At 46.3% G+C, this 23,650-nt stretch overlaps 1 protein-coding gene across 1 annotated transcript in view; it reads left to right on the top strand.

Moving 5' to 3' along the window:
* Window positions 1-23,650, top strand: part of THSD7A (thrombospondin type 1 domain containing 7A) — a 570,344-nt gene that overhangs the window by 503,431 nt on the left and 43,263 nt on the right. Inside the window, exons 17-20 of the mRNA XM_068235085.1 lie at window positions 4,086-4,264; window positions 13,634-13,639; window positions 15,265-15,398; window positions 18,592-18,745. Of these exons, the coding sequence (XP_068091186.1) occupies window positions 4,086-4,264; window positions 13,634-13,639; window positions 15,265-15,398; window positions 18,592-18,745 (473 nt within the window). The remainder of the gene's footprint in view (window positions 1-4,085; window positions 4,265-13,633; window positions 13,640-15,264; window positions 15,399-18,591; window positions 18,746-23,650) is intronic.

The raw sequence follows: 23,650 nt of genomic DNA, 5'->3' as shown, positions 1-23,650 counted from the left end.
TGATACGTATACAATCTGTTTGTGGTTCCATTGATTGGGCTACATATTAATCATTGTATTACTATAGCTCCCACCTGTCCCTCTTTAGGAGCCCAGTTCCTTTGTCCCTCTTTCCTACTCATTTGTCCCTCTTTCAGGACTTTGTCCCTCTTTCTATGTAAATATATATACAGTATTTCTGTACTAAAAAAATGTTTGATTGACTCTAAACTTTATTCCCATCCTCTAAATTGATATATTACTAATTTTAAAATGTTACTGTAAAGGAAAATGAACCAGGATAGAAAGGGCCAGTGTGGTTTGAATTACAAAACAACCTATTTTTCTTATGCAATCTTTATGGTATGCGTGACTAGGGTTGTGGCGGGGGTGTGATCAGGGGTGTGGCAGGGGCGTGGCTTAATTGTCCCTCTTTCTCATCTCAAAAGCTGGGAGGTATTTATTACAGTTACTCAGTGCTATATACCCCATTATATTATATTTTCATTTTGTGGCCCGCGGACTGTCTCTTGTTTTTTTTATTGCTTTTATTGTTTGGGATAAGTCCCTAATAAACTTTGACATTTTTTGGATATAAAGTGGTATTGCTTGCATTGTTTTGCCATGGATACCCTTTTCTATAGTTTGTGACACTGATTACGTTTCCATGGCTGCATCTTTGTTGTATTAGTTGGCCCTGCCTACTCTGTTTTGTTCTATGGCAGAGTTTCCCTGTACGATTTGCTTGCAGGGAAACTCTGCAGATTCGGCCCGATTTCCGCAGCAGTGGAAACGGCCCTTACTCTACTGAGGTGAGTATCTAACTTATAGTTTTCACTTCAGGTAATCTTTAAACACTTTAAAGGGACTCTGAGCACCTCTCATGGGCATGCCTTTAAGACTCCGACCAGTACTGCAAAGTACTTAAAGATGCATACCTTTCTGTAGCTTGTGCTCTCCTCTTTCATTTGATGCCTGAATCGCCATCCTACACCAAATAGTTTTTGTTTGATTTTAATTTAAAAATCGCGGCTGCCATCTTGGCTATGTTATAACTTCCGGGTCACCCCTGTCTTCACTGTTAGAGAAGTGCATCACTGAAAGAAGCAGGAAGAGGAAGTGACACGCATGGCCATTGCAAGAGGCTCCTCCAGAGGGGTCATAGCACGACTTTGTCGGAAGTCGTCTGGCTTAAAGGCATGCTCATGAGAGGTGCTCGGAGTCCCTTTAAATAGATTTCATAATATTTTCTCCTTTATAGATATCTATTTCTATTATCCTCAGCCCCCTGATGTTTTCATTCCCCATCCTGATAATCCTTTCCAAACACAATGCCAGATTCAAACTCCCGGAAATACGCCTGAAATAGACGTTTAATATTCAGTCTTCTTGGCTAATAACATAATAAAACTCAATAAATTACCGGGCGAGAAGCCGCAGCCGCCAAGCCTGTGTTGAACCCACAAATCCGCAGTAACTGAAAATTAATTTTGTGTAATGATTTATACCGCTGATTAACTTCGAGTGTATCAGACGGCGCTGCCCTACATACGGAGATAAAGCGCGCTGCGGTCGCGATTAATTATGCATGTTCTCCGTATAATTTAATGTTTGAAACAAGTAATAAAATGTTTTATTGGATTACGTGGGGGGACAGTAGGCTCTGATTTCCGTTTGATATATTACTTTCTCCCGCTAAGATTATAAGATTCTCTGCCGGGAAGACGGCCGCGGCGGACGTTGGTATCCGCGCAACGAACGCGGAAGACAGATAAAAGGATATGTCTGATCAGAATAATGCCAAGATAATGACATTTTCCCAGATAAAATCCATTACTCTCTTTTGTTTATTCAAATGTCATACGGAGGGATGGCTGAAACAGGGTACCCTAGATGAGGTTACTTGTACCTTCTATTCAAAATGTTTTTGGGGTCTTTCATAAAAGTCAAAATTTTCAGATTCACTCAAAATGAGCTCTAAAGCTGGACATACACTGGCCCGATTTGCCGCTGTTTCGACAGCAGATCATTCGATCACTTGGATCGAATCTGCTGCCAATTGTTCACGCTACACGCCGAATTTCAATCCATTTCGTCCGATCCCGTCGATCGTTCCGTGCGGAAAATTACCGTCGATCGCCCGCGGGTAGGGAGCGCGTCGCTAGCGGCGTTTTAGTGCCCGACGACTGACGCAATAGAGCGGCAATACATTACCTGCTCCGCCGGCACGACTACCCCCGGTCACCGCTGCTCCGTGTCCGCGCTGGTCTCCGGCATGCTTCAGTTCCTCCTGCCCGGCAGGAAGTTTAAACAGTAGAGGGCGCTCTACTGTTTAAACTTCCGGCCGGGCAGGAAGAAGTAAAGCATGCCGGACCTGGAGACCATGGCGGAGAAGACAGCGGAGACCTGGGGACTGGAGTCGCGCTGGTGGAGCAGGTAATGTATGCGGGGCGGGGGGGGAGCAGCAGCGGCGGCACCACCACCACAACAGATTGTGAACGGTTTCAGGCTGAAATCGATTCACAATCTGTTTGCAGTAAAGGTAGCCATACGATCCCTCTCTGATCAGATTCGATCAGAGAGGGATCTATCTGTTGGTCGAATCTGATGGCAAAACGACCAGTGTATGGCTACCTTTATTATGGTGCCCATACATGGTAAAAAAAATTTCATTTTATTCCACTAGATAATTTCGTTTGATTATTCTGTTAGATCGAATGTAAAGATTTTTCCAGCATGTCTGATCAGATTTTTATACAAAATCAGGATAATTGTTTGTTTTTCTTGATCGAAAAAAAAGAAATGCTTTTTGACTTTTATTCGATTCCATCATTTTGGTTGAGTAAATGGGAAAATCAAACGTTTTTATTGTACGTGTATGAGCACTATAAGAGAGGCAATTAAAACATCTCCTCTTCGTTTCTGCCCATAAACCCAAAGGTAGCCACGCACAATAGAATTTTTCATTTGTTTTGATTCAAAGAAACCAATCCAAGTGGACTGCGCCAACCGATTTATCTGTACAAGTGCTTACCTTCATCAAATTGCATAATTGCAGCAAGTGTGGCTGCGGTTTCTGATCTCATCTGATCTGCATGCTTGTTCAGGGTCCATGGCTAAAAGTATGATGATGGGAATACACCATACTTTTTTGCGTCCGATAGATCATTTTCAACATGCCCAATCTTACTTTCAATCGATTTACCGCTCGATTTCTTATACATGTGAATGGAAATATATAAGAAAAGGTAAGAGAATCAAGCTGGAAATCGAGCGGAAAAATGGATCGAAAATCGATCGACTGAAAGTATGCATCGTGTGTACCTAGCACTAGAGACAGAGGATCAGCAGGACAGCTGGACAATAGTGATGGCAGGAACTGTTCACCAACAAAGAGTACCTGCGGTTACATCCAGGTCTGCGAGGTCTTGCCATAATGCACAGGCGCTGACCAGCGGTGTGCATCTTTTAGCGTCATTGATCTTGCAATCTCTCCGACTGGCATATCAGGTCTACAGGCCTCATTTCTGCTGGGATGAGATTATGAGAGTCTTATGCTGGGCATACACGGCGTCGAGGGAGGCTTATCAATCGAGAGTGATGGCTCGATTGATAATATCCGACGTGTCCGATCACCGCGGGGATCAATTCCGCACTCGATACCCGCGGGCGGACAATAGCGGCGAATCGAGCGGAAGATAATAAGCGCCGGCGGGGACGAGCGGGAATCGATCCGGGCGCACGCGCGGATGAGCGGGGACGCTGCGGGAGTCGATAATCGGGCGCTGGATCGACCCGTGTATGCCCAGCATTGTGCTGTGAATACACAGTTAGATAGTTTCTTATCAATCGAGCCGCTGATGGCTCGATTGATAATTTCCGACAGGTCCGATCAGCGAGGTGCTCGATTCCCCGCACGATACCCGCCGGCGGACAATAGGAAGAAAACGAGCGGAAGATAAAGAGCGCCCGCGAGGATGAGCGGGGATCAATCCAGGCGCCAGCAGGGATGCGCCAGGATCGAGCCAGCGACTCGATCCGGCGCATAATTCTAACCATGTATTCTCAGCATAACTGTTTATACTATTGATATGCTCTTTCTTTAGGTTACATAGAAGAGGCGTGTATCATCCCTTGTCCCTCGGACTGTAAACTCAGCGAATGGTCCAACTGGTCCCGCTGCAGCAAGTCATGTGGGAGTGGCGTCAAGGTGCGCTCCAAGTGGCTGCGAGAGAAACCCTACAACGGGGGAAGGCCGTGTCCCAAACTGGACCACACCAATCAGGTACAGCAAAGACTTCTGGGGACTGTCATATCACCTACTTGTTTGTATGTATTAGGCAGCCATGTGTGCCCCCAGTTATTAGTATTAGTTGGCCCTGTTTGCTTACCATCAGTATTAGGCAGCCATGTGTGCCCCCAGTTATTAGTATTAGTTGGCCCTGTTTGTTTACCATCAGGATTAGGTTGCCACGTGTACCCCCACTTATTAGTATTGGGTTACCATGTTTGTTTCCCCTCACTAGTCATCGTATGTACCCAATCAGTATTGGGTAGCCATGCTGTGAACTTGGTGGGTCATGGGAGCCATGGGCCCCAGGTGATGCAGCTGGTAGAATATTGGCAATACTGGGAATATTCTACTAACGCTTGAACAAAGCTACTTTCCCCACCTACTCCTAAATGTTCATTTCTACTGCAGCCAACACACTGGGCACCACTATAGCCGCTTGCAGTCTATGGAGGCATCTAAATTAGCAGGTGCCCAAATTACCTGTCCCGCCATGGAGACCAGATGCTCGGACCAGAGAGGCGGAGTTCCATCAAAACAGGTGAGTTTCCTCCCATATAACCGCATGCAGCTTTGGATTCCTGCTGTGAGTCTCATAGAGACCCGGGCCCCCTAATCACCCGACAGGTCCCAGGAATCCCGTTCCAGTGCTGGAGCACCCAAAAAGAGCTTGCCGATGGTTGCTGACAGGCGCACTAGCACCACCCCACTTAGTGAGCTCAGCCAACACACCAATCACTCTTCCCCCTGCATATCCATGTGACTACACTAGGAGTGTTTCAGGCTGGCTAGGTATAGGCAGACTTCTGTCAGTCCATGAGACTCTATGAACGGTTTTAGGCCCGGTTCACATTAGCGTTTTATTTTTGCGGAACGGAACCGGACCGTATATTGCACAAACGGAACAGACGCAAACGGATCCAATATTAATCTATGGGACCGCACACATCCGTCCGTCCAGATACGTTACCTACGTTCCGGTCCCCGGATCGAAAATATGCTGCAGGCCCTAATTTTCCAGACCGTTGCTCCCTGCGGACCTGAAACGGAAGGTTTTGCAGGGCAATAGGAACCAATAGAAAACGGAACTTAACAACACACTGGCTATAGAAACGGACCTTTCTAGCCGCTTCCTGTGTCCTCTCTATGGTACAGCGGCCATCTTGGCTTGTTTGGCACATGGGTCTAGCAGTGCTGCAGGAGTGGGATCCATCCCAGTTTACTGATTTCTGTAAAGAGATGGGAGACATCAGGCCATACAGCATAGAGGACCCGATTGTCCAAGTGCAGGGGCCACATTCCAAGGAGTAGAGGGTGCCCCCACCATCTCCTGCGAAGAGCAGGCCTCCCTCCCACATAGTAGTAGGTGAAAATTAAAAATGAGGCTATTCCAAGCCATAAGCTGTAGAAATACACTGGATCCATTGTCCAAACAGCAAGCTCTCTCCTCAACAATGACCACAATGTATTTACAGATCATTTAGAGCTCTGGTGTATATATAGCTATCTTTAATGCTAATTTTAGAACTTCCCCTTTAAACCAGAAACGGATAAAAACGTATGCAAAAAGGGAGGAAAAACGGACCGGAAACGGATTTAAACCGGTCCGCAATGGATCCATTAGAACGGACAACAGATCCGTTGGAACTGACGGTTTTGGCACGAAATGCTAATGTGAACCGCGCCTAAAACATTTATAATAAGTGTTCCGTTAAATACACATAAAAATACTGCCTGCATGGGCGGCATTAGGCGCTCATAGCAGGTATAGATAATGTGGCTGATGGAACAAATTCTCTCATTTCTGGCTTTATCCGATTCACTCCCCCGCTGGATTTGATTGTCACGGGCGGCCCGGACATCAGAGGGGGGCCGTTTCACCGCAATAAAGCGCGTCCCAGGCGGCCAAACAAGTCTGAAAATATAATTTACCGGTGCAATAATAGCACATCAGCAAATGTCACAGACTGGTGGCCGTGTCGCAGCGCTGTACGCAGCCAGGGACGGCGGGATGTTCCAGCGCTGCCTCCCCTCCCCCTCGGGATACTCCACGTTATTATTATTGATTAGCATACGGATATAATCACACCGCTTATTCCGGGAAAAGCGTGCTGCGGCCCCTGGGGTCCCCGGCAGAGCCGGATTAAGGCTAAATGGGGCCCTAAGCAAAGTAACTGATTTGGGCCCCCCCATCATGTCGTAATAGAATCAGAAGATGCAGCTGCACAGCAATATGCCGCACACACCGGGCAGCCGAGCTACTGGTTGTTATGGGCAACAGCACGCTTTCCTCTGTGGGTGCACAATGCAGGGAATAGCAGCGGCAAAATGCAGAGTGAGAGATGAATGGCTGGGACATTTGCACTCAGGGGCTGGGGCATCCCTGTGAAGAGGGCGCCAGATATCACAGCAGCAGCACTTTCCCCCTGCATCTCCAGCCTGGCAATAGCAGAAAGCTCTGGACACCGCCAAACCGGAAGCCGTTCCCCAGACAGAATTACATAACCACTCCCACCACCGAACAACCAATTTCCTCCCAAACTAGACAGCCACCATGCAGCCTCCATCCCAGTGAATACGATAGTCCAGCAGAGAAGGCAGCCGCAGTGGGGGAGAATGACAGCACCAGATGAATCACATTCACCTATTGCGATCCAAGCAATAGAGGTCCCGTCATCCGGAGCCCATCTGTCTCCTCTAGAGTGCTGCCGCTCTGTTACTACTACTATTACTACTTCCTACTTCCTGTCTGATCTGAGAATCAGGAAGTTCAGAGCGAGCGGCTGCACTGTAGAAGAGACAGATGGGTTTCAGATGACGGGATCTCTATCGCTTGGATCATGGATAGGTGAGTGAGCGTTTGCCATCTGTTGCTATCATTCTTGCTGCAGCTGTGGTTCTCTGTGGGAAGGGAGGGTGGAGTGGGCAGCGGCAGAGCGCACAGTAGCAGGAGGGGGACCTAGGAGGAGAGCCTGGCTCTGAAGACAATCAGCAGCGCACGGCATCATTTGACAAGACAAGACAAATAACATTTATATCGCGCTTTTCTCCTGGTGGACTCAAAGCGCCAGAGCTGCAGCCACTAGGACAGCCACGTCGTCCTGTGGATGCGAATTCGATCGCGAAAATATCAAAAACTAAAAGGCATAGAGCAGCCGTTTATATATCATTGGAAAGAGGAGAAAAAGAGCTTTAACATGATATGCATCTTTCCATAGTTACTGCACTGCTCAGAGTCCCTTTAACCATTATACCATCCAGCCACTGCTGACTTTGGAGAAAAGTCGTCCTGTGGCCGCGATTTCGATCACGAAAATATCGAAAACTAAAAGGCATAGAGCAGCTGTTTATACATCATTGGAAAGAGGAGAAAGAGAGCTTTAAAATGATATGAATCTTTCCATAGTTACTGCACTGCTCAGAGTCCGTTTAACCATTATACCATCCAGCCACCGCTGACTTTGGAGAAAAGTCGTCCTGTGGCCGCGATTTCGATCGCGAAAATATCAAAAACTAAAAGGCATAGAGCAGCCGTTTATATATCATTGGAAAGAGGAGAAAAAGAGCTTTAACATGATATGCATCTTTCCATAGTTACTGCACTGCTCAGAGTCCCTTTAACCATTATACCATCCAGCCACCGCTGACTTTGGAGAAAAGTCGTCCTGTGGCCGCAATTTCGATCGCGAAAATATCAAAAACTAAAAGGCATAGAGCAGCCGTTCATATATCATTGGAAAGAGGAGAAAGAGAGCTTTAAAATGATATGCATCTTTCCATAGTTACTGCACTGCTCAGAGTCCCTTTAACCATTATACCATCCAGCCACCGCTGACAGGATGGCAAGGGCTGGTTTATGTGCTGATGGGGCCCCTTTGACTCTGAATGGGGCCCCAAGCGACTGCTTTTGTTGCCTGGTCGGTAATCCGGCCCTGGTCCCCGGCCAATTGCTTCTCTTCCCCGCAAGTGTCACCGTCTGTTCCGCAGAGCTCTCTACTTTATTACTATACGTTGGAAGCAATTGGTAAAATGACTAACTTGTAATTTAATACGACCTCAGTATCATATTTCTGCCAGCAGACAGAGAGCCACGGCACCATGGAGAGAGCGAGGCCTGAACCAGGACTGTACTGCTCCCTACAGGCTGATCCGGGACTGTACTGCCCCCTACAGGCTGATCCAGGACTGTACTGCCCCCTACAGGCTGATCCAGGACTGCACTGCCTCCTACAGGCTGATCCAGGACTGTACTGCCCTCTACAGGCTAATCTAGGACTGTACTGCCACTTACAGGCTGATCCAGGACTGTACTGCCCCCTACAGGCTGATCCAGGACTGTACTGGCCCCTACAGGCTGATCCAGGACTGTACTGCCCCCTACAGGCTGATCCAGGACTGTACTGCTCTCTACAGGCTGATCCAGGACTGTACAGCCCCCTACAGGCTGATACAGGACTGTACTGCCCCCTACAGGCTGATCCAGGACTGTACTGCCCCCTACAGGCTGATCCAGGACTGTACTGTCCCCTACAGGCTGATCCAGGACTGCACTGCCTCCTACAGGCTGATCCAGGACTGTACTGCCCTCTACAGGCTAATCTAGGACTGTACTGCCACTTACAGGCTGATCCAGGACTGTACTGCCCCCTACAGGCTGATCCAGGACTGTACTGGCCCCTACAGGCTGATCCAGGACTGTACTGCCCCCTACAGGCTGATCCAGGACTGTACTGCCCCCTACAGGCTGATCCAGGACTGTACTGCCCTCTACAGGCTGATCCAGGACTGTACTGCCCCCTACAGGCTGATCCAGGACTGTACTGCCCCCTACAGGCTGATCCAGGACTGTACTGCCCCCTACAGGCTGATCCAGGACTGTACTGCCCCCTACAGGCTGATCCAGAACTGTACTGCCCCCTACAGGCTGATACTTGACTTAACTGCCCCCTACAGGCTTATCCAGAACTGTACTGCCCCCTACAGGCTGATCCAGGACTGTACTGTCCCCTACAGCCTGATCCAGGACTGTACTGCCCCCTACAGGCTGATACTGGACTGGACTGCCCCCTATAGGCTGATCCAGGACTTTGCTTCCCCCTACTGGTTCCAAAGCCAGTACAAAATATACCTGGCTTCCCAGAATGCTCTGGGAGGAGAATACTGCATAGCCTAGGCTGCCTGTGACATCACTGGGAAGGTGGAGCTACATACCAATATACAGCAATATGTAGATATAGGAGGTGTTTCTGATGCTCAAACCAGGAAAATTACCATAAAAGTGGGAATCCTAAATAATTTACTGCATTCTACTATATGTCACTACAGGGCCTCTTTACTGCATTCTAGTACATGTAACTACAGGCCCTCTTTACTGCATTCTATTATATCTCACTACAGGGCCTCTTTACTGCATTCTGCTATATGTCACTACAGGGCCTCTTTACTGCATTCTGCTATATGTCACTACAGGGCCTCTTTACTGCACTCTGCTACATGTCACTACATGGCCTCTTTACCGCATTCTCCTATATGTCACTACAGGGCCTCTTTACTGCATTCTGCTATATGTCACTACAGGGCCTCTTTACTGCATTCTACTATATGTCACTACAGGGCCTCTTTACTGCATTCTGCTATATGTCACTACAGGGCCTCTTTACTGCATTCTACTATATGTCACTACAGGGCCTATTTACTGCATTCTGCTATATGTCACTACAGGGCCTCTTTACTGCATTCTGCTATATGTCACTACAGGGCCTCTTTACGGCATTCTGCTATATGTCACTACAAGGCCTCTTTACTGCATTCTGCTATATGTCACTACAGGGTCTCTTCACTGCATTCTGCTATATGACACTACAGGGCCTCTTTACTACATTCTGCTATATGTCACTACAGGGCCTCTTTACTGCGTTCTGCTATATGTCACTACAGGGCCTCTTTACTGCATTCTGCTATATGTCACTACAAGGCCTCTTTACTGCATTCTGCTATATGTCACTACAGGGCCTCTTTACTGCATTCTGCTATTTGTCACTACAGGGCCTCTTTTCTGCTTTCTGCTATATGTCACTACAGGGCCTATTTACTGCATTCTGCTATATGTCACTTCAGGGCCTCTTTACTGCATTCTGCTATATGTCACTTCAGGGCCTCTTTACTGCATTCTGCTATAGGTCACTACAGGCAGGGCCTCTTTACTGCATTCTGCTATACGTCACTACAGGGCCTCTTTAAACACTTCTGTTTGGGGATATAATGGGATTCTTAGGCATGGCCTCACTGCCAGGTCGTGTTAAGGCAATTTGTACCGTTTTCATATTATTCTTTTATCTGCTTTTCCAAACACTTTGTGAAGTTTTTCAATTAGGATAGCGTTGTGCGGAGCATGCGGAGAGCTTATTACACCTGCACATAATTGTGTCTGGCTGGAGGCTTCTCCTCATCTCCAGAAACTGCTTCTTGGCTAATTGACTTCTGCATTTGCTTATGAAACATCCTGCAGTAATACAGAGGCCCGAGATGAACCTGACAATGGCAGAGAGTTCCCTAATACTGCTGGGAGAAAGTGAGGGCAGTGCCCACCGCCAACGCTAATCTCCTCTTCAAACACACACACACTACACAAACACACAAACTACACACACACACACACTACACAAACACACACTATGCAGACACACGCTACGCGAACTCACACACAGTACACACACACTACACAACCATACACACCCGCTACGCAAACACACACATACACTACGCAAACACACGCTACACAAACACACTCTACACAGACACACACTACACAGACACAGTACACACCCGATACACAAATACACACACGACACACATACACACATCGCAACACACAGTACACACCCGATACACAAATACACACACAGTATACACACACACACACATCGCAACACACAGTACACACCCGATACACAAATACACACACAGTACACACACACATGGCAACACACAGTACACACCCAATACACAAATACACACACAGTACACACACACACACACACACACATCGCAACACACAGTACACACTTGATACACAAATACACACACACACACACACACACACACATCGCAACACACAGTACACAAACACACACACTATACAAACAAACACTATGCAGACAAACACAACACAAACACGCTATGCAAACACACACATATTACACAAACATGCTATGCAGACACACAAACTACACAGACACAGTACACAAACACACACTACACAAATTCTACACAAACACACACACACGTTACACACACATATTACAAAAACACACACTATGCAGACACACACTACACAAACACGCTATGCAAACACACAAACTTCACAGACACAGTACACACCCGATACACAAATACACACACAGTACACACACACACACACACACATCGCAACACACAGTACACACCCGATACACAAATACACACACAGTACACACACACACACATCGCAACACACAGTACACACCCGATACACAAATATACACACAGCACACACACACATCGCAACACAGTACACACCCGATACACAAATACACACACAGTACACACACACATACACACACACATCGCAACACACAGTACACACCCGATACACAAATACACACACAGCACACACACACATCGCAACACACAGTACACAAACACACACACTATACAAACAAACACTATGCAGACAAACACAACACAAACACACGCTATGCAAACACACACATATTACACAAACGCGCTATGCAGACACACAAACTACACAGACACAGTACACAAACACATCGCAAACACACACTACACAAATTCTACACAAACACACACACACGTTACACACACATATTACAAAAACACACACTATGCAGACACACACTACACAAACACGCTATGCAAACACACAAGCTTCACAGACACAGTACACACCCGATACACAAACACACACACAGTACACATACACACACATCGCAACACACAGTACACACCTGATACACAAATACACACACAGTACACACACACATCGCAACACACAGTACACACCCGATACACAAATACACACACAGTACACACACACATCGCAACACACAGTACACACCCGATACACAAATACACACACAGTACACACATACACACACACATCGCAACACACAGTACACACACACATCGCAACACACAGTACACACCCGATACACAAATACACACACAGTACACACATACACACACACATCACAACACACAGTACACACCCGATACACAAATACACACACAGCACACACACACATCGCAACACACAGTACACAAACACACACACTATACAAACAAACACTATGCAGACAAACACAACACAAACACGCTATGCAAACACACACATATTACACAAACACGCTATGCAAACACACACATATTACACAAACATGCTATGCAGACACACAAACTACACAGACACAGTACACAAACACACACTACACAAATTCTACACAAACACACACACACGTTACACACACATATTACAAAAACACACACTATGCAGACACACACTACACAAACACGCTATGCAAACACACAAACTTCACAGACACAGTACACACCCGATACACAAATACACACACACACACACACACGCACACACATCGCAACACACAGTACACACCCGATACACAAATACACACACAGTACACACACATACACATCGCAACACACAGTACACACCCGATACACAAATATACACTCAGCACACACACACATCGCAACACACAGTACACACCCGATACACAAATACACACACAGTACACACACACATACACACACACATCGCAACACACAGTACACACCCGATACACAAATACACACACAGCACACACACACATCGCAACACACAGTACACAAACACACACACTATACAAACAAACACTATGCAGACAAACACAACACAAACACACGCTATGCAAACACACACATATTACACAAACGCGCTATGCAGACACAGAAACTACACAGACACAGTACACACCGATACACACACACACTACTCAAATGCTACACACACACACACAGTACACACACGTTACACACACACACACAGTACACACACAGTATTCAAACACACACTATGAGATCACACGCACTACACAAGTAGTGGTGGGGGGAGGAGTGGTGAAGGGGGTGTTCCTGGAGCTCAGTGATAGACAAGCGGGTGGTGGGAGAGTATTCCAGAAATGAGGCATTACTGTGTGCTATATTAGTCTTTTTTCCTTTTCATTTCATTCTGCTTGTCTTGTGTCATTTATAACTCTTCTCTTTCTTCTCTTCCCCGCCCCTCCATTGGATTTCTGGCCATCGCAGGCTCAGGTAAGATCAATTCATACAATTTGAATGAAATTTTCATGCAAGCTTGAATCATTAGCCTCACACTGACTGTAGCAATCAGAAGGGAAGGCTGCACAATTTCACTCAAATGTGGATTTTTTTCTTTGAGCTACAATTTGTGAGAAAACATATTGAATTTCGCAAGATGAGAATTTGAGCACATTTTTTCCAGTTAGTTTTGATGAACAAAATATGCATTCTCCCCTCTCAGTTACTCCAGTCCATCAGAAGGTACCACTCCGCGCCATACAAAGTTACATGCATTTTTGGGGGGTCAAAATTGTCGAGAAAGGCTCCAGTTTTTGATTATTATTTTTTTATTCTGTTCAACGATTTTACCAAACTGGCGGAACATGTAATCCATGAGAAACACGGCAATGGCTTCAATTGTGGTTTCAATTCACTAAGCACTGTTACCGCTTTCGGTAAATCAAAAAACTGCTAATTTTACCAAACATTTTATGAAATGTAAATTTACTAAAACTGTTTACACGCCTCATAAAATTCATCTTTTTATTTAACAATCCCCTTCAACACAATCGCCCCATATAAAACGCTGCTATACCGCGGCAGAACGCTGTGTTTAACCCCCCCAAACACCAGGGCAAAAATCTACGACTTTCCTGGTCATGGATTTTGCTGCCTGGGGAGGCAGAGCTTTGGGCTGTAGCTCTGCCTCCATTTGCGTCAATCAGCATTAATCGCCGCCTCTCCCCCGCCCCTCTCAGTGAAAGAAGACTGAGAGGGGCGAGGAGAGGTGCCAATTGACGGGAATAGAGACAGAGCTACAGCCCAAAGCTCTGCCTCTACTAGGAAGTGCTCCCCCAACATTGCCCCGGGGATTTGGGGGGGTTTAACACAGCATTATGCCGCAGGATATCGGCGTTTTACATGGGGTGATAGTGTAGAAGGGGATTGTTAAATAAAAAGTGGAATTTTAAGAGGCTTCAGACTCTCTTTAAGTTTGGAACAACAAATAATTAGCCAATGAACAAACCCGCAGGGGCTCAGGGCAGGACAAGTGGAGCTCTCGTCATTGCCAATTAGCTGGCATAAGTTTGCTATGCTACTCTGATAAGGCGTGTTCACTTTGATAAGGTGTGCTATTTGTCTTAGTGAATCAAGCCCATTGTATTTATTATTTTCCGGGCCAAAGAGTTCACTTCCTGGCTTGCGTCAGTGAGTGAATGAACAAAACGCTCTGAAAAGCGCTTTTTACAAAAACACAGCGTGCAGTGCAGCGCCGGGGGGGGGGGGGATAACAGCGCACAAAAATGCGCTGTGTTTTGCGTTTTCAGTTTTAGATGTGAGTGGGGCCTCAAAGTATTTTTTCCCGGATGAGGCAAATTACAGAACGTGCCATTTTATGGAACAGATCTTAGTGAATTGGAGCCTCAGCAGCCATGAATCCTGGCCTGTTTGTAGCGTCAGCACAGTGGCAGATGGCTGAGTGTTTTACCCACAATTCCTCAGGGCAGACGCCTCTGCCAATATAGCGTCTCTCAGAGAATGGGGGTAATCACATGATTGCTGTCACCTCTCGCTGCCACTTTAGGAATTTGCATAAATATAGAGAGTTTCCCATCACGGTGTATTGTGGTCTGCAGGTGTATGAAGTGGTTCCTTGTCACAGCGATTGCAATCAGTACGTGTGGATCGCCGAGCCCTGGAGCATCTGTAAAGTCACCAGCGTGGACCTGAAGGAGAACTGCGGGGAGGGCGTGCAGACCAAGAAAGTCAGGTATGATGTCATGTCATGATGTCACGTCTCTCCATCACCGTAAATGCAAACAGCAATCTTCCCCTGATTTCTCAAACCCCGAGTAAGGGCTGGCTCACACTATGAGCGTTTTGAGCTTCTTTTTAACCGCTAGCGTTTCAAAAAGTGCTGTAAACGCCTGCATCCTTTTCTGGGCTATTGCGTTATAATGCAAGATATAGGAAAAATTACAAATTTCTTTAAAAAAGCTTTGAACAGCCATTTTTTGAGCGTTTTTCTGGCAAATTTGCTTTAAAAAGGAACTGTCGCGAAAATCTTAAAATTTAAAACATATACAAATAAGAAGTACATTTCTTCCAGAGTAAAATGAGCCAAAAATTACTTTTCTCCTATATTGCTGTCACTTACTGTAAGTAGTAGAAATCTGACATTACCGACAGATTTTGGACTAGCCCATCTTCTCATAGGGGGGTTCTCAGGGTAAAGCACTTAGTGAATGTCAGTTGCTCCGTCCAACTGCCAAAATACTGTGCAGCGAGCAGGAAGGCTGGCCAGTATCTATGTATTAATAATTTTCAGGGAATGTCTTTTTAAAGAATAAAGGCCATGCTGAGAATTCCCTAAGGAGAGATGGACTGACCCAAAACCTGTCGGTAATGTCAGATATCTACTACCTACTGTAAGTGACAGCAACATAGGAGAAAAGTAATGTATGGCTCATTTTACTCTGGGAGAAATGTACTTCTTATTTGTATGTAATTTACATTTTAACATTTTCACGACCGTTCCTCTTTAAAAGGCATTCAGTGTGGGTCAAAGAGTGCACTTTCTGTGTGTCTACACACAGAAAATCGCAAAACAAAAACCCATACAAAATTGCTTGGAAAAAAAAATGCACAAAAAATGGCTTCACAAAAGTGCTTAGCACTTGCAGTTTGTATTGTGAATTAGGCGTAAGGCTGCATGCACGCTGTACCAGAGAAAAACGCTTCCTGTTAAAGCTAATGGGTACCGTTTCTAAAAACAAAAAGTCAGATACTCACCTAAGGAGAGGGAAGGCTCGGTCCTAATGAGCCTTCCCTCTCCTCTCCCGGTGCCCTCGGTGCTGCGCTGGCTCCCCCGTTCGCGTCCGCCGCCGCAGGGACTTCGGAGGTCTTCGGGAGCACTCGGGTTTCCGAAGACGGGCCGCTCCATACTACGCACGCGCGAGCGCGTCATAGAGGGCGCTCGCGCATGCGTAGTATGGAGCGGCCGCGTCATCGGGAGCCAGAGTGCTCCCGAAGCCTTCCGAAAGCTCCCTTCGGCTGCGGAAGTGGCAGTATTTGACCGAACTGGTCGAATACTGCCACGGGGGATCCTGCGCGGGACCGGGCACCGGGAGAGGAGAGGGAAGGCTCATTAGGACCGAGCCTTCCCTCACCTTAGGTGAGTATCTGACTTTTTGTTTTTAAAAACGGTAAACATTCACTTTAAAACTGATCTGTTTTAAATTTAAATGGACCAGTTTGTTACATTGGGCATCAGTTTCTCATCTGGTTTTCTGATCCATTTTCATTTTGCTACCCGCTTGGTACCCATCGCCACGTTCCTGCATTCTAGAATCACAGGTACATTGATCCCAGAGCCACATTAGAAGCATCAGGCTGCTATTGGTTAGCAAAAGACCAATACGAATCCTCCATGAGCACCTGGGAGGATTTCCATTGGTCCACTACTCAGTGAGCCAATGAAAACTCTCTCTGGAGAGGGAATAATTACCATTGGCCTGTTGCAAACCAATGGTAGCCTGATGCTTTTGATGGAGCTGGCGTTTTCTAGCGTGCAGGGACCCGTATGAACAGCGGCAGGTGTGTATTTTGTGAAACATATGCAGCAAGCAGCTAGCTTTGATTCCGTCAGCTTCCGTGGTCAATCCAAAAAAGTCATACAAGAAGCAAAGTTGCAATCCGCTCATCAGAATGGGCTAAAGTGAAGGAATTCTGTTGATTTCCATAGGATCCGTTCACATCCATTCCGTTTCATTTCACTAAACGGAACTTTTTTTTAGCGCCAGTGCAAACGCTGCCTTAAAGAGACTCTGTAACACATTTGTCAGCCTTAGTTCTTCTATCCTATAAGTTCCTATGCCTGTTCTAATGTGCTCTGGTTTACTGCAGCCTTTCCTAATTGCTCTGTCTCTGTAATAAATCTTATCTGCTTTCCTCTGTCGTGTCTGTCGGGCTAAGGCTTGAAAGTGTGGAATGTGCAGGGCTGCTTGTGATTGGATAGAAGCGATACACACCCTCTGCAGGCCCCCTGCACACTCTGTATGACTCACACACTCTGCTTATGTGAGCCTATCACAAGCTGGTTAGTTTGTTTGTAAACACTGCCTAAAACTGTTAATTACAAGCCAGGATTGCAGCAGAGAGTGGCAGAAACAGCACAGAGGGGCACAGGAGAAAATAAGGAATAGAATGGTATGCTTTTTAGTGTAAGAATATTAGAGTACAGATTCTCTTTAAGTCATAATTTTACCAAGAGAAATTGTAATAGCAATCGGGGTGGTGAGTGAGTGTAAGCAGTGTAAAATCATTCCATTTTAATAGTTACAGTATAATCTTGTTATAATAAACTCGAGTATAGTAAACTACCTCCCCAGGTCCCGGCCAATCTCCATTATAAGTCTATGGGAGCAATGCCTGACATAGTTAACCCAGATATAATAATACTTCTGTTATAGTAAACATGTTTTTGGCCCCTACATGACACTGACTCTAGATATAGTAAGCAGTGGGCGGTGCATGAGTCATATGTCAGGGGGCGGTGCATGCATCATACGTCAGTGTGAAACCCTGTCAGAAACCATGAAATCACAGTCCACCCACTGTGGCCCTCTAAGTCTAATAGCAATCAGTGTGTGACGGCTGGGGTGGGAGGGATGGAGGGGCCTCTTAGTGTAATAGCAATCAGTGTGTGACGGCTGGGGTGGGAGGGATGGAGGGGCGCACTTTGGTGTCTCAGCCTTAGGACAACAGCTTTGCAATCAACATCTCAGTGACCATTCCTAGCTGGGAACCACTGACAAGCTGATTACCAGCTTCTGTGTCCAAAAGCATGCTTATGCTGCCATCTGCTGGCCACAGAGCTAACTGCAGCACACTCACACATTCACCATTCTTCAGCAGTGTTATTATTATCAGTCTTGGTTTATGATTGTTTTCTTGGTGGCCAGATGCATGCAGAACACGGTGGACGGCCCGGCAGACGTGGTGGAAGATTACCTGTGTGAGCCGGAGGAGATGCCGCTGGGGGCTCGGAACTGCAAGCTCCCGTGTCCAGAGGACTGCGTCATGTCAGAATGGAGTCAGTGGAGTAGATGCTCTCTGGTGAGTGGCTGGCCCTGAGCAGGTCAGTAGCCAATCACGGCAGGGAATCCCCTGGAGGAGGCAGCTGTGATTGGAGGACAAACCTACCTCATTTCTATTCAAAGCCTTGGGTCTCATTTACTAGGGGGGCTATCCATAAAGTGTTAATAGATTATTATTATTTTATTTATACAGCGTCAACATCTTCCATAGCGCAGTACAAAACATTGGGAGCATAGATACATGAGACGTTCAACACTCCAAAAACATGCAGATAAATCATTGCCTACCCTATATATATTGGCCTTAGACTTTGATGGACATATGACTACAGTAGGGATTAGATTGTGAGCCCCTCTGAGGGACGGGTAGTGACAAGACTTTATATACTGAATAAAGCACTAGTCTGCAGAAAATATTGGCGCTATATAAACACTTAATAATTAGGATAGTCAACAATACAGATACAGACATAGCTGATGGGTGGTTTGAGACATCACTAATACTGGTACATGTTCATATGATACATTACAGCAGAATAAGAAACACTAGGAGGAGGTCCCTGCCCTAGTGATCTTACAGTCTAGAGCAGGCATGGGCAAACTTGGCCCTCCAGCTGTTAAGGAACTACAAATCCCACAATGCATTTGCCTTTGAGTCATGACTGTGGCAAACTCCTGCAATGCATTGTGGGACTTGTAGTTCCTCAACAGCTGGAGGGCCAAGTTTGCCCATGCCTGGTCTAGAGGGTAGTGGGGTGGAGACTTTATGGAAGGGGACACGGGTTAGAGGACGAGGCAGTGTGCCTGCAATGCTACCGATAGCAAATTATAGTCTTGTCTGAACAGTTGTGTTTTGAAAGTATGTTTTGAGGGTTTCCAGGCTTGGGGCATGATGGGCAGTGTGGGGGAAAAAGTTCCAAGGGGGAGGGACAGCTTGTGAGAAGTCCTGGAGGCGGTGACCAAGCTATAGGACAAGAGGGTCTCCTGGGGGAAGCAGGAGATTTGGGCGCATGAGACAAGTGGACAAAAAGGGCGCCCCATTCACTGCCATTATAAATATCGTTTAATGGGCGCCGAACAGGGAAAAAAAGGCGCCGGAGATTATTAACTTTTTACAAACGGCGCCCGGAGATTTTTAAGGTTTTATAACTGTGCTTGTGATGATTTAACTTTACAAAATGAGCCCGTGACGAATAACGTTTATAAAGATACTAAATCACTATTTCTAAAACATTTCTAAAACATTATTATCCACCCAAAAAAATTATTTACATTTTTTTATTTACATTTTTATTTATTAATGTTTGTAAAACATTATTATCCATAGGGGGTCTTAGGTTTAGGCACCACCAGGGGGGTCTTAGGTTTAGGCACCACCAGGGGGGTCTTAGGTTAAGGCACCACCAGGGGGGTCTTAGGTTTAGGCACCAATAGGGGGGTCTTAGGTTTAGGCACCAACAGGGGGGTCTTAGGTTTAGGCACCAACAGGGGGGTCTTAGGTTTAGGCACCAATAGGGGGGTCTTAGGTTTAGGCACCAATAGGGGGGTCTTAGGTTTAGGCACCAACTGGGGGGTCTTAGGTTTAGGCACCAACAGGGGGTCTAGGGGTTAGGGATAGGTACAGGGAGGGTTTTTAACAAACGTAAATATAAGTTTCAGTTTAGAAACAGTGAAGATTAACGTTTTAAGAATTGCCGATCTCATACACATTATTTAATGATTTAATGATTTATAAATTCTTAAAACACTATTTGTAAACGAAATTCTACACAATATTTTTATAAACGATAATACTGCTTATCGTTTACACCACGCCCCCTTTTTTCCCGACGCCCTTTTTTGATGTACGCCTCCTGGGAGGTGCGAAGGTTCTGGGTGGGATGATATCTGAAGAATTGATGAGGAAATGTAAGCTCACAGGTTTTTACCTTGGCACTTCATATGGCAATTAAAAAAAAAAAACATAAAATAGCCAATGTCTCTCTAAATATGCCCGAAAAGTTATGAAAAACAAGCTTTTGCTTATGAACTTGTTATGGAAACATCAATCTACATTTTAGAACTATATTTATTGGTTTGTGGGTTAAACAAATGTGTGCCGTTTTTAACTGTTCTGTAGGCAGCAGGGGTCTGGAGGGGGAGGGTAGGGGGCCCGGGGCTGTGGGGAGGGGGAGAGGCAGTGGGACACTAGGCAGCCGGGTGGAGGGAGTAGGATTACCTGGAGGGAGGATGTGTGTAATATGCATACATTACCTTGTCCCGGCCGGCGATCGCTCCTTCACTTCTTTTGTAAGTTTGCTGTAGTCCTGCATCCAGCCAATCACCATGCGGCTTCAGTTTCTACATGGTGATTGGCTGGATGCAGGACTCCTGCAAGCTAACTATGAAGTGAAGGAGCGATCGCCGGCCGGGACACGGTAATGTATGCATATTACACACATCCTCCCTCCACCTAATCCTACTCCCTCCACCCCGGCTGGCTAACACCAGTGTCCTGCTACCTAACACTCTCCTCCTCCGGCCCCGCTGCCTAACACTAGCCCCCCTGTATTTTTCAATGGCGCACCGTTCCGATGTTAAATGTATCATAAAATGATATTTACCGTTTTAATGTATTTACCTTAAAACGGTAAATAGTGTTTTGGTACATTGGGCAGCACGGTGGCGTAGTGGTTAGCGCTCTCGCCTTGCAGCACTGGGTCCCTGGTTCAAATCCCAGCCAGATCAACATCTCCAAGGAGTTGGTATGTTCTCCCCGTGTCTGTGTGGGTTTCCTCCGGGCAATCCGGTTTCCTCCCACAGCCCAAAACATACAGATAAGTTAAATGGCTTCCCCCTAAAATTGGACCTAGACTACAAAACATACACTACATGATACATACATAGACATAGGACTCTAGTAGGGATTAGATTGTGAGCTCCTCTGAGGGACAGTTAGTGACATGACTATGTACTTTGTACAGCGCTGCAGAAGATGTCGGCGGTGGCGCTATATAAATACTAAATAATAATAATTTCTAAATGTGTGTTTTTTACTTAAAGTAAACCTAAAGCCCCCCCCCCCCAAAGGTAAATACCACAGTATGGTTTCTTTTGAATCTTTCCCTATCCTCCGCAACCACTCTGCTGCAGGACCCTCCTCTTTCTCTTTCTCTCCTTCGTAACGGGCGCACCGCAGTCAGTGCACAGGCGCCGGTAGGGTAGGGTTTGCGCAGTAGCACGCAGCCTCTCATGCATAGAGAATAAAGCAATGCACAAGCAGAACTACTGTGCAGATGTGGGCCATACTCTGGTGCTCTTACCATCTTTTCTTAAAAAAACACACATATATCAGTAGATAACTACTTGTTCTAATTACTTACATAACACATGTATTGTACTTTCCACATTTTGATTTCATTGCACTCTATATGAGGCCCTATTCACACTTGCAAAACGCCAGCGATTTTTGCCGGTGTTTTGCATGAGTGATTTTTCCGCGATTTCACGTGGAAAAAATCACTGAACACTGCAGCGATTTTACTGCGATCACGTTTAGCGCTTCTATAGCACTGAAACGTGATCGCTGGGAAATCGCCTGAAAATGGTGCAGGCGACTCGTTTGCGTTCTGCGTTTTTTTCCCGTTTTTTGGGCGAATTGCGGCAATTAGCGCTAATCGCCCAAGTAAGAATGGGCCCATAGGGTTTGAGCGTTTTGCCGAAATCGCAGCAAAAAGCTCTAGTGTGAATGGGGCCCAATAAATAATGAAAAAACTGTTCCAGGCATTTTCCATCTTTACTGTCTCTGGCTGATGCCAATCCTGATGCCATTTCCTCCCTTACTCTTGTTTTTTTCCTAGAAACTGCAATGTCATATCTAGCTTGCTTTGTAAACACGTGAGCACACTATAGATCGTATTTCAGCAGCTTCTGCAGAGTGGTGAGGTGTATTTCCCTTCTCAGCCTCAGCCTGTCACACTGAACTGCTCTCAGCCAATCAGTGAGGAGCAGGATCATGGGAGGGGAGATAACAAGCTTCCCTCTCCTCGGCAATGTGCCAGAATAGAGCCAGGCTGACTGAGATAAGATTAATTACAGCAGAAACATTTATGATTATATTGGAATGCTTGCAATGCAGGGTCAGATTGTGGACTGCATAATAAACACAGAATAGTGGGTAAATGGAATTTTATTTTCCCTATGCTTTAATGTCGTCACCCTTGGGTAGATGCCCCGCCCCCTCTACCCCATAGGACCTTGTAGATATAAATGTTTGTTGCTCATCCCCTTCCCCAGTCTTTTTTTCTGTCCTCGCACTTCACCCCATGGACCGTAGAGAAGTAGGAAACAAGTTAGGAAGCACCGGGTTCCGGTAAAGTTTTATTTTTCCCTCCCTACCAGCTGGTTCCTCCGGCTATTCCCACAGTTGCCTCTGCTGTGAAGCCCCCAATAGCTATAAATTAGCTCGAGTAGGGGACCCCTGTTTTCTGCTGGTCTTTCAGGAGGGCCTGGCGTATATGTGTATATGAAGGTATAAATGACCTGAAGGAAATTTACATATATTGCGCACCTGGATAGTTGCCTCACTTATAATCCTTTAAACAAGGATTTTTTCTGGTGCCCGGGATCCTTCTCACCTGCTTCTTCTTCGCACTGACGTGCGCCCTAGGTCTTCCGCTCCGGGTCGGCGGCGGGGATGCGTTCCACGCACTCGCGCAGGCCGGCTGACGCCACTTCCGACGCGTCACTTCCTCCGCATACGCATTGGCCGCTCAAGCAGGAAGGAGGAAGGCGGGAGTTCAAAAGGCCCAGCGCGCGTTCGCTTGCCGCTTGCCGCCTGGAGACACAGGAGCCAGACGCGTATCGCACGCATAGTATGGACGCCGCAGAGGGCCCCCAGGCCATAGTATTGACGGAAGACGGTAGGCCTAAAGTAGATTACTGT

This window comes from Hyperolius riggenbachi, chromosome 5 (assembly GCF_040937935.1).
Source record: "Hyperolius riggenbachi isolate aHypRig1 chromosome 5, aHypRig1.pri, whole genome shotgun sequence".
Lineage (NCBI taxonomy): Eukaryota > Metazoa > Chordata > Amphibia > Anura > Hyperoliidae > Hyperolius > Hyperolius riggenbachi.
The sequence above is the reverse complement of the archived record's forward strand: the minus strand, read 5'-3'. Positions and strand labels throughout refer to the sequence as shown.